The 13731-nt window shown below is 43.9% G+C and overlaps 1 protein-coding gene across 1 annotated transcript in view; it reads right to left on the bottom strand.

Moving 5' to 3' along the window:
* SLC9A4 (solute carrier family 9 member A4) overlaps positions 1-13731 on the bottom strand; it is a 57596-nt gene that overhangs the window by 25944 nt on the left and 17921 nt on the right. Inside the window, exons 3-4 of the mRNA XM_024743975.1 lie at positions 1966-2225; positions 513-730 (exon numbers count right to left, since the gene is read on the bottom strand). Of these exons, the coding sequence (XP_024599743.1) occupies positions 513-730; positions 1966-2225 (478 nt within the window). The remainder of the gene's footprint in view (positions 1-512; positions 731-1965; positions 2226-13731) is intronic.

The following is a 13731-nucleotide window of genomic DNA, read 5'->3' as shown; positions in this document are numbered from 1 at the left end:
TTCTGTATATCACACTCAACCCTTCACTAAAACCACCTGTAATATTTAGGATTTAATGTTTAGGATTACTGTTACGGTTTTCTAACAGTACTTGCCTTACAGTTTGTGAGATCTCACTTTTCCTGTAACAAAAGTATAAAAGAAAGCCCGCAGTTTATAACCTATACCTGATTTAAGGTGCAAGAACTCATAAGCTGGCAAAGAAGTGAAGGGCAAGGGATGAATGTACTGAGTTATATTTAAATGTGTAGATGTGAGAGTTTTCTCTCAATTAAGAAAAAGTGCTCCTGCCTCAGCCTTGCTTCAGTGCAGAACCTTATTGGCCAGTGATTATTCTGAACTGATTGAGGAAGCAAACGGAGAACATTCCTGGTCACCACAAGGTACCCAAACCCCCCTAACCAGTAAAACCAGTTGGCATCACCCCACTGCTTATGCTTTAACCTTGCTTGAAGGAATAAGAAAAATTAAAAATAAGCAGGTGGGACTCTTCGGGCCCTGCTGTGTCTTACTGATGGCTCTCCAGATCTGGCAGAAGGCCAGGGTGAAGCAGACGAAGGCCCAGTTCCACTCGTGGTTCTTCCCCACGGTGGACACGCCCATGAACATGAAGATCAGGGTCTCGCTGACGCTGCTCAGCATCTTCATGAAATACTTGATGGTCGTGTAGGATGTCTGGGACACGTTTTCTTCGACGTACTTTTTCATGGTCACTGCACAGGCTGTGATTCTGCAAAAGGAAAAGAGTCTCAGGGAGAAGCCACAAGACCTTGCCCCTCATTGGAAAGTCCTCCCTATTGGTGATGGCACAGAGACACAAATCCAGTTTTTATCCAGAGAGAACATCTTCTCCAGTCCTCTTTCTGGCTGCAGGTTTTTCCTGAGATTTTCTTTCGTCCTCTTCTTCCTCCCTAAGGGGTCTTGCACAAGTTGAGTGTGGTAGAGAAGGTGGGCATGACATGGTTTTCCCGCAACAAAATGGCACACAATTCATGCACGAGCCAGAAGCAGGACTGTTTTTATTTTGCTCCCTCCACCCCCATCATGAGCTCTGTCAGCCCCACCTCGTACTCTCTACTTCACCTGCCTTAAACCAAAATAACCCAGTGCAGTTACCTAGAAAGGATACTTCAGCGAGACCCCCTCACGTTGTAATGTTTCCTACAAAATTTTAATGAGAAATTTTTCCTTTAAAATGTTTTGTTCTAGAGCCACTTAGCAAGTCTGGATGGGAAAGAAAGGACTTTGCCTTGTCTTAGTAGTTTGCTCACTTCTAAGGTGGGAAAATGATGAGTGCCTAGACTTTACACTACTGTATTTAATTAAGATAAATATATCTGTACAATAACATTGTGTCCAAGTGGCTGGGTATGAGGATGATGTCATAAAGAAGGCAACATGATCAGATACAATAAGCCAAGTTGAGAAGCCTCATTCCAAGATCTACACAAGGATAAACATTTCAAAGATATTTTCATTAGGAAAAAGAATCTGAATTTCTAGTCTTATCCCATCTACCCAGTTTCACTCCACACTGACCAGTCCTGGAGCTGTGATGTGATTTGAGGGAAATAGCAGAAGGCAGAGCCCAGGAATGATAGTAGCTCACGGCATGCTTCCCTTTAACTTTAAAATAACGCATTTTTCAAGGAAAAAAAATAACGACTGAAGTGAGACTTTAACCTTGAACCTCCCCCAGCTCCTCTCTGCACCAGCTTTTCTGAGAGTTATAAATTGACCTTATAATTGCTATGCAGGAAAATCACCAGAACAGAGCAAAAGCAAATGCTGGAGAGAACATTTGTTTGGCAAAGGACCTGAATTGGATTTTACAAAAGTTCAAAAAACCTGGATCCTGAAATGCTTTTGAAGATTGGCATTAGAAGTCAGGCCTTTCTCAAAGGCTGGTCCACCAGATGTGGTCCTAAACTCTCTTATGAGAATTGGTCCTTGGTTTGTACTCACGCCAGGATGCCAGAGAGATAGAGCGTCTCAGCCACTAAGTAGGACAAGTAGCTGAACATGAAGACGATGAGGGGTTCAATCGCTGAGATGTTCTGAGTGAAACGTGTGATAAACGCAGAAATGAATCCAAAAATGACGCCGAAAAATACTCCCCCGCACCCCACGATAATGAATCGGGCACATCCGGCCAAAATGTCCACAGGTTCTATGTCTTCAAATTTATGCATCTTTGTGAAGGCGATTAAGATGTTATATAAGACCTAGACAAAAAGAAAATGAAAACAAAAGTAAACATGAATTAGAAATGAGAAACAGCTTACACACAGATTCTTAACTTTGTTAAAGTTAAATAATACACCACAAAAATTACAGAACAAGAAATATTAACACGGCTGCCTAACATTTAAATGCCTTCCAGATAATTTAAGTTTATTCAGTTTCTCCAAGTAAGAAGTATAACACTCACAGCTTTCAATCACTGAGCACCTACTACGTGCCAGTCTCTTCACTAAGCTCTGTGTCATTATCAATTGATTTCCTCTGGCTCCAGATGCACCCTCCAACATAGGCTTGGTAATATACAATGACATTCCTTTATTTCTCCTTTAAAAAGAGCACCATGTTAAGCTTGCTCAACTGACGGGCATTGCAGGAGGTAGGGGCTTCCTGCAACTTCCGTGGGAGGGATGAGAGTCAGCCATGTGTGCGTGAGAACTTCCGGGGGGTCCTGTCAGGGCCACAGGTCCTGTAAGTGGTCCCTCTGCCACCCTGCATCCTCCAGCTGACTGATGAACTCTCCACACACCTCCTGACACAGGACAAAAAAGCCCCAGCATGGCACTGGTGCAGCATGCCTGTGGCCAGGGGTCCACCTCCGCAGGCTTCGCTCTGTGAACCCAGCCATGCAGTCTGCTCCTCTGAAGGCCCCCTGGCCCCTCTTGAGCCCAGGCTCCCACTGCCCAGCGCCACTGACTGCAGAAGACTGCTACCTGTCTGCCCTCCTTGCTCGCCCATCAAGTCCAGACCAGCTCTAGCTTGGCTAAATCAGCCAGCTTCTCTGCTGTCCAGTGGCCCATCCACACCTTCTCCAGGGAGCTCAGAACCCCTTCCAAGTTTGTCCTCCTTTGGGGGCCATCCCTCAGCCCTAGGGTACCCTAAAAAGTTCTCTTATGTCTCGTAGCTATTCCTTTATTATAGTTAATAACTTTTTTTTTTTTTTTGTGGTACGCAGGCCTCTCACTGTTGTGGCCTCTCCCGTTGCGGAGCACAGGCTCCGGACGCGCAGGCTCAGCGGCCATGGCTCACGGGCCCAGCCCCTCCGCGGCATGTGGGATCCTCCCGGACCGGGGCACGAACCCGCGTCCCCTGCATCGGCAGGCGGACTCCCAACCACTGCGCCACCAGGGAAGCCCATATAGTTAATAATTTCGATGTTAAAATTTCTCTGTTTAACCTACGGTGTGCTTTCTCTTTCTTGGTTGGACCCCACCTGCTTTCCATACACTGTATCTCATTAGAGTCCCCCAGACGGCTCCAGTCGGCGTGATACACACTCCCCATTTCCCTACTATCTCTCTGCTTGTTTCCACATTCATATGAAGATGCAGGGATCGATTTATTGCTATTTCATGCCACTTGGGAACCCACAACTTGGACTGAACTTCTGAAAAGTGGCCGCCTGCCACACAGTGAGACACATAAACAGGTAAAGTAAGGTCAGTGCAGGACATGAAGACCTTTGAGACCCCCAGACCCTGAAGGGTCCTGCTAAACCACAGCACACACCTATCAACTTTGCTTACACCGAGACAAAATCAGAGCAGGGGGAGAAGTTAAACTCCAGGAAACCATGTCCGTGATGGTATTCTGTGCGCTGAAGAACTGCAGCAGTGCTGCGGGCCCTCCAGCACGGGCAGGTCTATGTCCCATTCATTCCCTCTCCTCCCTCACACTCTGCTCTCCCCTCACCTCTGGGCGTCATCCCACACTCTGCCTCCTGCTAACTCCCTCTCCATCCCCAACTCATCTTTCCTGACAAAGACACTAGCGGCCCCTCTGTTCTTCAGGGTGCCCTCACAGCGTCTGGATTCTGCTTTGGCTTCACCCCCAGGGCTTACCAAACTGCTAGCTGCCCTGTGTTCATGCTGACCCCTCAGCCACGGTCTGCTACCTGCACACAGCTGCAGCCATTTCTTCCCAGGTCCCCTTCCCAGTCCTGGCCCCTCCAGGTCCCCTTGGTGCATGGCCTCTGCTGACTTTCCATGACATCACCTTTGTGATTGAAGATCGATGTTTTCCCACGGAGAGGCTGGCAATGAACCATCACTTGCAAATGGTCCCTAGGCTGCTACCTCGTTCATGGTCATGATCATAAACTGTCAGGGTGCATTTAAAACAAAGCCCCCCCTTCATCTCATTTGCACTCTCTAGTCAACAGAGAGAAGCAGAAGAACCAGCTAGTCTGTGGGGATGAGCATCTCTGCTCTTGGGTGACCCGGAGCCATGAAGGAAACTCTTTATACACTTTTTGCTATCTGTTTGTACATGAAGATGAAGAATCGTATCCAGCCCAGCATTTGGCTTTGGAATGTGAGTAGGCGGAGAGGACCAGTCCTCAGCGTAGCTCAGGTATTACCAATCCCCATCTAGGATGCTTCATCTAGTGAACTTTGTTGATGGAGGGGAGGGAACGTGAGTGAGGAAGGCATGCAATGACCCCTCTGCTCACGAGTTCTCGGTCCTCGTGCCCCTCTCCAGAGCAGCTTTGTCACATTGCCTTCTACGTTAGTTCCCTAGGGCTGCTGTGACAAAGTACCACAAACTGGGTGGCTTAATTCAGCAAACATTTATTTTCTCACTGCTCTGGGGGATAGAAGTCTAGAATCAAGGGGTGGACGGGATCATGCCTCCTCTGAAGGTGCTGGGGGGGACGCAATCTGGAAAGCATGCCTTGGCTTGTGGACACATCAATCCCATCTCTGCTCCTGTCTTCCTATAGTCTTCCTTGGATATGTCACCCCTGCGTCTTCACATTGCCTTCTTATAAGGACAACAGTCATTGGATTTAGAGCCCACCTTAATCCAAAATGAGCTCATCTTAACTAGTTATATCTGCAAAGAACTGTTTCCAAATAAGATCATATCCTGAGGTTCTGGGTGGACATGAATTTTGGAAGGGACTCTATTGAACCCAATGCAGCTTTTGTAGCCAAAATGACCTTACAATGCAGTTAACTTGGAAAATAGGCTAGAAGATCTTAGTTATATATCCTTTCAGGGCACAACTTCATTTTGAATTTCATAAGACCCTAATCTGGGGCTTGTCCTCCAAATGGATTCATTATGCTTCTTTGGAGAGCCCAGGACACATGTTTTTCTGTGCCTGGATTAGTTCCCAATTGTTAGTGTAGAATAATTATCAGCCAGTAACCTACAAACTCACTTAGGTAAGGGAAAGTGGACAGAAGGTTATAAACAGGTTTGTCTCTTATGCCAAAGAGATGTTTCCAGTGAACTTTCTGGAAGAAGGAGAATCTGGGGAAGGTGAAAAAGAAGAATCAGGAAGCTTGGTGCAAATTGGCGCAAGCAAGGACACACACACACGCACTCGCGCCATGAGCATTGCCAATTTCTGAAATTAGGAAAGGGATTACTTTAAAAGAGAGAGAGAGAGACTTGTCGAAATCTCAAACCAGATTTAAGAATACACATACTGAAGTGCAGAAATTTTGGAAGATATAAAAGTACAAAGGAACCTCCCACCATACAAAAATGTTACTATTTCCTGAGAAAACCACTATAAACTTTGTGTGTGTGTGTATATATACACACACACACACATATATGTATATATACATATATATACAATATCATATATAATAAAATATCTCAGCCAAAGACCTAGTGTGGCAGGGTTACTAACGCGGGTCCATTTCTGGAAGGTGCGGGACTCCTCTGATGGGTGTTCTTGGCCTGAAGACTCCGGATGGGCTTGACAAACTCTTGTAGAAATGCATCCAGTTTCCCTCCATCCCTCTCTTTCCCCTGGGGTCACTCTGCTCTCCCTTCTCCCTGAACTCTATCCCCATTTTCTCTGGCAAGAGTGTCCCCTATAAATCTCTCGCACATCTAACACCCTCTGTGTGTCTGACGCATGGACGGCCTGAACAATATCTAGCTGTCTCATTGTGTATCAACCATATTTTACAAAACTGCTGTAATATGGGTCTAGTTTATTTAAGCAAAGTGAAGCCATGTTCTAAGAAAAATCTTGGCTGAGTGTTTGCAAGAAAATTGTGATTTATGGTTTCAAAACAAATCCCAAAGAAGTCTAGTGGTTGTATCCCAACTCAGTGAGTTTGTTTATTTCAATTTCACCTTCTGCCTGACCTCGGAGCAACCCACATATGGGACTTAGAAGCCCTAGGTGTTGCCCCTTTGGAGCTGTGCTCATGTTCCAAGGAGCCAGGTGCTTGCACAAGACTCAAAAAAGACGAGTTTGAATGAGTTAAATTGGGACCTGGGAGTTTATTTGACTCTCAGACCCAGAGGAAACTCAGGGAATATGATTGAGACTCAAAGATTTGCATGTTGAGGCCACAAACGAAAACTCTTTTGCATAGCTCTCCAGATTATAAGTAGCTACCCCGTCTGTTCCTAGGGCCTGGGAAAGTCAACGGGGTCAGCCCTGTCCCCGGACACCAGTGCACCTTGCCAGGAAGAGGCCATGGCAGTTTCAGAAGCTAAAGTAGTACATATAATTAAGAAGACTACGTTTACAGACACAATCTATATGACTGCATGAAAAACAATTCTTATCTTTCAAATTATACAGCTCTGGATGTCATTACGGTTGTGAAAGATTTTCTTTGGACTTCTTTCAAATCACAATCATGTGTGTGTATTTTTTACATATTGAAAGGAAAAACTCAGCCGATGCTAAAGCTCAAACACGTCCTTGGCACTAAGGGAAAACAAGATTAGATTTACCCTCTTCGCTCAGTGGGGAGGAGCAATATTGGGACATAGTAAGAAATATATATTTTGTCTTTGTCCCCAGTAGCCGGCACAGAGGTCCTAAAAATCTTGTAATTCCCTAAGTGGTACGGATGAGAGGAGCATCTTTGTTATTTGTAATGAGCCCCTTCCAACCACTCCTGAGTTTATGCTAATGAGGTGACTCTTGCCTGGGTTTCACCCCACCCACACCCCGCCCCAAGGAGGGGGACTTGTTGCCATAGGAACCAGCCAAGTGAGTAAAGGGTTGTAACTTTCATCCCCATCCCCTAACCTCCAGGAAGGGGAGAAGGGCTGGAGCTTGATTTCAATAAACAGTGGCCATGGGGGACAATGGATACATGCATAGGTACGGCTGAGTCCCTTTGCCGTGCACCTGAAACTACCACAACATTGTTAATCGGCTGTATTCTAATATAAAATAAAAAGTTAAAAACATAATCAGTGGCTAATAAATTAGTCATGTCTACGCAATAGAACCTCCATGAAAACCTAAGCAACGGGGTTCAGAACGCTTCCAGGTTGGCGCTAGGAGGGTGGTGCCCCTGGCAAGGACACGGAAGCTCTGCACCCCTTCCCACCTGCCTCACCCTATGCATCCCTTTCATTCGGCTCTTCCTGAGTTGCATCTTTCCCAAGAAACGGGCCATAGAAAGTAAACGGGTTTTCTGAGTTCTGTGAGCTGCTCTAGCAAACTGTCAAACCTGAGGAGGGGTTGTGAGAACCCCCAATTTTACAACCAGTCAGTCAGACATATGAGAGGTCCAGTCTCGGAACTGGTGTCTGAAGCTGGGGAGACTCATGGGACTGAGTCCTTAAGCCTGTGGGGTTTTGGGGTTTGTGCTAATTCTGCGTGGTTAGTGTCAGAACTGAATTAAATTGTAAGACACCAAGCTGGTAACTGGAGAGTTGGAGAACTAGTTGGTATGGGAAAAAACACACACACATTTGGTGTCAGACGTGATGCTGTAAAAAAAAAAAAACAAACAGTTCAGAGAAGTCTCAGAAAATGGCCCTTTCCTGTTACTTGTAACAAGCTCACCAACCTCCCAAGATCATAGTACTGGTAACCCTTTATGGATACCACTGTAAAAGTTTGCAAAGACCTTTCAACACACAGAATGATGGCCAACGACAGCAGCCCACCACCCAAGCCTTAGCAGAGGTGGAGAGTCGATTTCAAACGTGCTGATATATTTTTCTTGATCAATTTTATTGAGGAATGATTTACATATGGTAAGCTGCATCTAAAACAAATGAACTCTGGCCACTGTATACGCCCGTAAGATAACCACAGTCAAGATCTAGAACAATTCCACAAACCCCGAAAGGTTCTTCATTCCTTTTTAAAAGTCCATCCCTCCCTCCAACCCTGACACCAGGAAACCACCGTTCTCCTGTTGTCACCATAGATTAATTTTTATTTATATAAATTGAATAATAAAGTACAGACCCTTCTGTGTTTGGCTTCTTCAACTCAGCAGTTGTTACAGGGATCAGTGGTTCATTCCTTTTTATTACTGAGTAGTATTCCACTATATGGCTAAAGCACAATTTGTCCATCCATTCAGTTGTTGAAGGACATTGGTTTCCTGCTTCTGCCCACCACCCAGCTTTTGCTCTTGGGATATTGCTTATGTTTTCATTTCCCTTGGATATACAGGAGTAGAATGGGTAGGCAGCGCTGTAGATACAAGTTAAAAATGTAAGAAACTGCTCTCTACATCTATACAAGCGGCTAGAATACCATAGACTGGGTGGCTTATAAACAACAGAAATTTATTTCTCACAATTCTGGTGGCTGCCAAGTCCAAGATAAAAGCACCAGCAGATTCAGTGGTGAAAGCGATTCAGTGGTGAAAGCCTGGTTCTTAGATAGCTGTCTTCTCACTGTGTTCTCACATGGCAGAAGGGGCAAGGGAGCTCTCTGGTGTCTCTTTTATGAAGACACTAATCCCATTCATGAGGGCTCCACTCTCATGACCTAACCGCCTCCCACAGGCCCCACCTCCAAATACCATCACTTTGGGGATTAGATTTCAACATATGAATTTCCCCGGGACACAGACGTTCAGTCTGTAGCAACTACCAAATTGTTTTCCAAAGACATTGGATCGTTTTCCATTCCCGCCAGGAATGTATGAGATTTCCAGTAGTTCCATATCCCATCAACTCTAGCCACTCTGATAGGCGGACTCTCAACCACTGCGCCACCAGGGAAGCCCCGATCACTCCTATTTTTGAAAGCGTTTATGAAGAATAAGTTTTTCCTTAAGATACAGGCAAGATGTCTTATAGCTTTTAATTTATCATTTATTCTATTATTGTCATTTATTATTATTTTTACTATTGCCTTTATTTTACTTACTTCAGATTTACCTTGCTCTCCTTTCTTTAGTTTGAAGAAATTACCTGAAGAAGTAGAACATATGTCATTAATTTTAGAACTTTAAAATCTTTACTCTAAGCATTTAAAGCCATACATTTTCCATTATGTTAAATGTATTTTTTAATTTCCCTTGTAATTTCTTGTTTGAATCGTGGATTATTTAGAAGTGTATTGTTTAATATCCAAATATTGGGATATTCCTTAATGTAATTTATCTTTAATTTACTTCTGCTGGGGACAGAGTGCACACTGATTGCGTGGCTTCTAAATCTATTGAGGCTTTTTTTTTACAGTCAAATATGTGGTCTTTTTTGATGAGCATGGTATTTGAACTTGAAAAAAATGTATGGGGCTTCCCTGGTGGCGCAGTGGTTGAGAGTCCACCTGCCGATGCAGGGGACACGGGTTCGTGCCCCGGTCCGGGAGGATCCCACATGCTGCGGAGTGGCTGGGCCCGTGAGCCATGGCCACTGAGCCTGCTCGTCCGGAGCCTGTGCTCCACAAGGGGAGAGGCCACAACAGTGAGAGGCCCGCGTACCGGGAAAAAAAAAAAAAAAAGTATGTGTTGTAGTTGCTGGGCACAGCGCTCTACGAATATCCGTTAGAAGAAGGTGGTTGATGGCGCTCAGCTTCTCAGTGTGTTGCTGCCATTTTGCCCATCTGTTCTATCATTTTCTAAATGAAAAGTAGTAAAACTCTTGCTGTGATTGTGGAATTGTCATTTCCTTCCTTTAAATTTGCCCATTTTTACTTCATGCCCTAGTACTGGGTGCGTACACGTGCATCACTGTTAGGTGTTCTTGATGAATGGACATTTTTTTGTCATTATGAAACGTCCCTCTTTATCTTTGTAAAATTTTCTACCTTTGCGTCTATTTTAATTGACATTAATGTAACCACACCAGCATTCTAATGCCTGGTCTACCATACGTCTGGTGTAGCTTTGCATCCGTTTATTTTCAGCTTGTCTGCATCTTTATAGTTGTGTTTCCTGCAAATAGGATGTACTTGGGTCTTGCTTTATAATCAGTTCTGATCATCTCTGACCTTTAATTGGAGTGTTTAGCCTGCTAAGATTTAGTATAATTATTGTCATGCTTGGATTTAGAGCTACCATTTTATTACCTGTTTTCTCTCCTCCTCCTCTGGTTTTGTTCTTTTCCTGCATTCATTTTGATTATCTGAATACTTTTTAGAATTCTTCTCTAATTTCATTATTGGCCATGCCTCTTTGCGTCATGTTCACTGGCACTCTACAATATAACTTTCTTAACTTTTTACAGGACGCTCCGGGCTAACACTATACCACTTCACATAAATAAAGAAAACTTATAACCATGTAGGTTCATTAAACGTACTGACGTTTAACTGTCCTTAAGAACTGGAGTGGAAAAGCTCTTCACAATATTAAATCTCCTGGATTTCTTTGACACTGAGAGCTGATAGCTTAATGATAACTGACTGCATACTTTTGACTACCAATCCCCCTAGACTTGATCACCACAGTCACCACCATGCTCATGGCTCCTTGTAAGGGTAACATCTATGACAAAGCATCTGAGGGGGAGGGGACTTGTGTGGCTACAGTACTTTCAACCAGAGACCTCTCATTCAAGAACAGGAGTTGACAGACCCTTGAGAAATGTGTTCATAGACTAGGGACCGTGAAGTAGCTTGAGGTGAAACCCTCTGTTCAGTTATGAGCTGTAGCAACCATGTCTTCTGAGAAGTCTGGAGATAATGGACCAGGTGTGGATGAACAGAGAAGTCTAATGAGGCAGATGAAGAGATTATGAGAGGCCATAAGGAGGGATGGGTTTTGAGCACACAAAACTGTGAATAATAACAGCTAAGGAGTAGAGGACAGATGATGGAGGAGATTATGTGGAAGCTACTTGGAGAGAGAAGAGAAATGCAAAGATCTACAAAAATGCAGCAGTCTGAACAAGTGGCCAAGTTGCATCTATGGAGGGGCCCTGGGGTGAGAATACGATCGATATTCGCACTGTTCACCCAGTGTTGCTTTTCCTTCAAGACATCTGATAGGACTGCATGTCCAGCCTCTACCACGTGACTCTGCCTGGCCAAATTTTGTGTTTAAATGAGTTTTGAGCAGAAGCGATATGTCCTTTACGGGATTGGGCATTTGTTTGCAGAGGTGAGGCTTTCCATGAATCTCCTCTCCTTCCCTCTGGCACAGAGACCGGCAGTGCTCAGTACAATGGCTGCTCTATAAGCCCAGATCCTGAAGAATAGAATGGAATGGAATGGAATGGAATGGAATGAATAGAATAGAATAGATAGAGGGTTCTGTTGGCCAATAGAAGACAAGAAGTGTAGGTAAGAAATATACCTTTGTTGCTGTAGGTCACTGAGGTTTGGAGGGAGGTTTATTACCAGAACATAACCTGGTCCATGCTGACTGTAAGATAAGATCTGAAATCACTAAAACCAGCTAGGTTCTAGTTACAGCCTCTGTGAGACCCCTCATAAAGAACTTCCTATTCCTGGGTTACTGTGGGGTCTTCTATGGGATGAATTATGTCCCTCAAAATTCATATGTTGAAGTCTTGGGCTTCCCTGATGGCTCAGTGGTTAAGAATCCGCCTGCCAATGCAGGGGACACGGGTTCGAGCCCTGGTCATGCAGTGGAGCAACTGAGCCCATGCGCCACAACTACTGAGCCTGCGCTCTAGAGCCCTTGAGCCACAACTACTGAGCCCACGCGCCACAACTACGGAAGCCCGCGCCCCTAGAGACCGTGCTTCACAACAAGAGAAGCCACTGCAGTGAGAAGCCAGCACACCACAACGAAGAGTAGCCCCTGATCGTCGCAACTAGGGAAAGCCCGCGCGCAGCAACGAAGACCCAACACAGTCAAAAATAAATAAATAAATAATTTTTTAAATTATAAAAGAAAATTCATAAAGTCGTAATTGCAGAATGTTACTGGATTTGGAAATAGGGTCTGTAAAGAGGTGATTAAGTTAAAATGAGGTCTTAAGGGTGGGGCCATTAATCCAATAGGACTGGTGTCTTTACAAGGAAAAGGAGGAGACACCACAAGTGCACACAGAGCAAAGGCCACTGTGAGGACAAAGCAAGTGATTGGCCACAAGCCAGGAAGAAAGGCTCCAGCCTCCAGAACTGTGAGAAAACACATTTCTGTTGTTGAAGACACCCAGCTTGTGGTATTTTGTTATGGCAGCCTTAGTGGACTAATAGAAGATCTATATCTTCCTGATTGTCTTGTGTATCTTTTAAATTACTCATTATTGCTTGAGCTTGCCATAAACCCAGTTCCTTAAAAAAACAGCCTAACTAAGTACTGACTCTACACCTGTAAAAAAGCATTGGTGTCTGCATGTGGCTGATTCGCTTTGTTCTGCCACAGAAACTAACACAGTATTGTGAAGCAATTAGACTCCAATAACGATCTATTAAAAAAAAAAACATTGTAAGTTCAGAGTCACAGCACCGCACAGCAGAAATGATCTTCACTGTACATCAGATGCTGGAAAGGTACAGAGAATAACACACACACACACACAAATTGTATTCATCAGCCTGACACAGGAAATTAAATAATGAATCCCGTTAAGTTTCCATTTTGTATGAAAGGGCACTGGCACGATAAGTTGTCATAGAGCAGTTCCTTGGCAACCACTTTCTTTGACTATTAAAGGAAATTAACTAAGAAATAAGAAACCCAGCAGTTACGTAGCAGTCTCCAGAATGATAGAGCCAGAAAAAGACAAATAGCATATGATACCACTTATATTTGGAATCTGAAAAAAAAATGATACAAATGAACTTATTTGCCAAACAGAAACAGACCCACAGACATAGAAAACAAAGTTCTGGTTACCGAAGGGGAAGGGGGGTGGAGAGAAAAATTAGAAGTTTGGGATTAACATATACATACTACTGTGTATAAAATAGACAACCGACAGGGACTTACTTCATAGCAGGAAACTATACTCAACATTTTGTATATGGGAAAAGAATCTGGAAAAGTATATATATAACTGAATCACTGCTGTACACCCGAAACTAACACAACGTTGTTAATCAACTATGCTTCAATTTTTAAAAAAAAGCTTAAAAAAAGGGACAGAAAGCTTTTATACTTCACTCCTTAAAGGAAGGGAAAAAAGATCTGAAACTCAGGACAGGAGATTAAACATGGGATCTCCCGACTCTCTTAGGACTGACATCCTTGATCATTAGCTGCTTATAATCTCAGAAAGGCCAGGAAGATGACCTAAGCGGAGGTCAGAAAATTTACCAAAGAGAAGTAAGCAGTTGGATTTTATTGATTTAGGGCGCAGCAAAGATGTTTCTTTATGGAAATTCTTTTC

The sequence above is a fragment of the Neophocaena asiaeorientalis genome, unplaced genomic scaffold, assembly GCF_003031525.2.
Source record: "Neophocaena asiaeorientalis asiaeorientalis breed wild unplaced genomic scaffold, Neophocaena_asiaeorientalis_V1.1 scaffold114, whole genome shotgun sequence".
Taxonomy (NCBI): domain Eukaryota; kingdom Metazoa; phylum Chordata; class Mammalia; order Artiodactyla; family Phocoenidae; genus Neophocaena; species Neophocaena asiaeorientalis.
The sequence above is the reverse complement of the archived record's forward strand: the minus strand, read 5'-3'. Positions and strand labels throughout refer to the sequence as shown.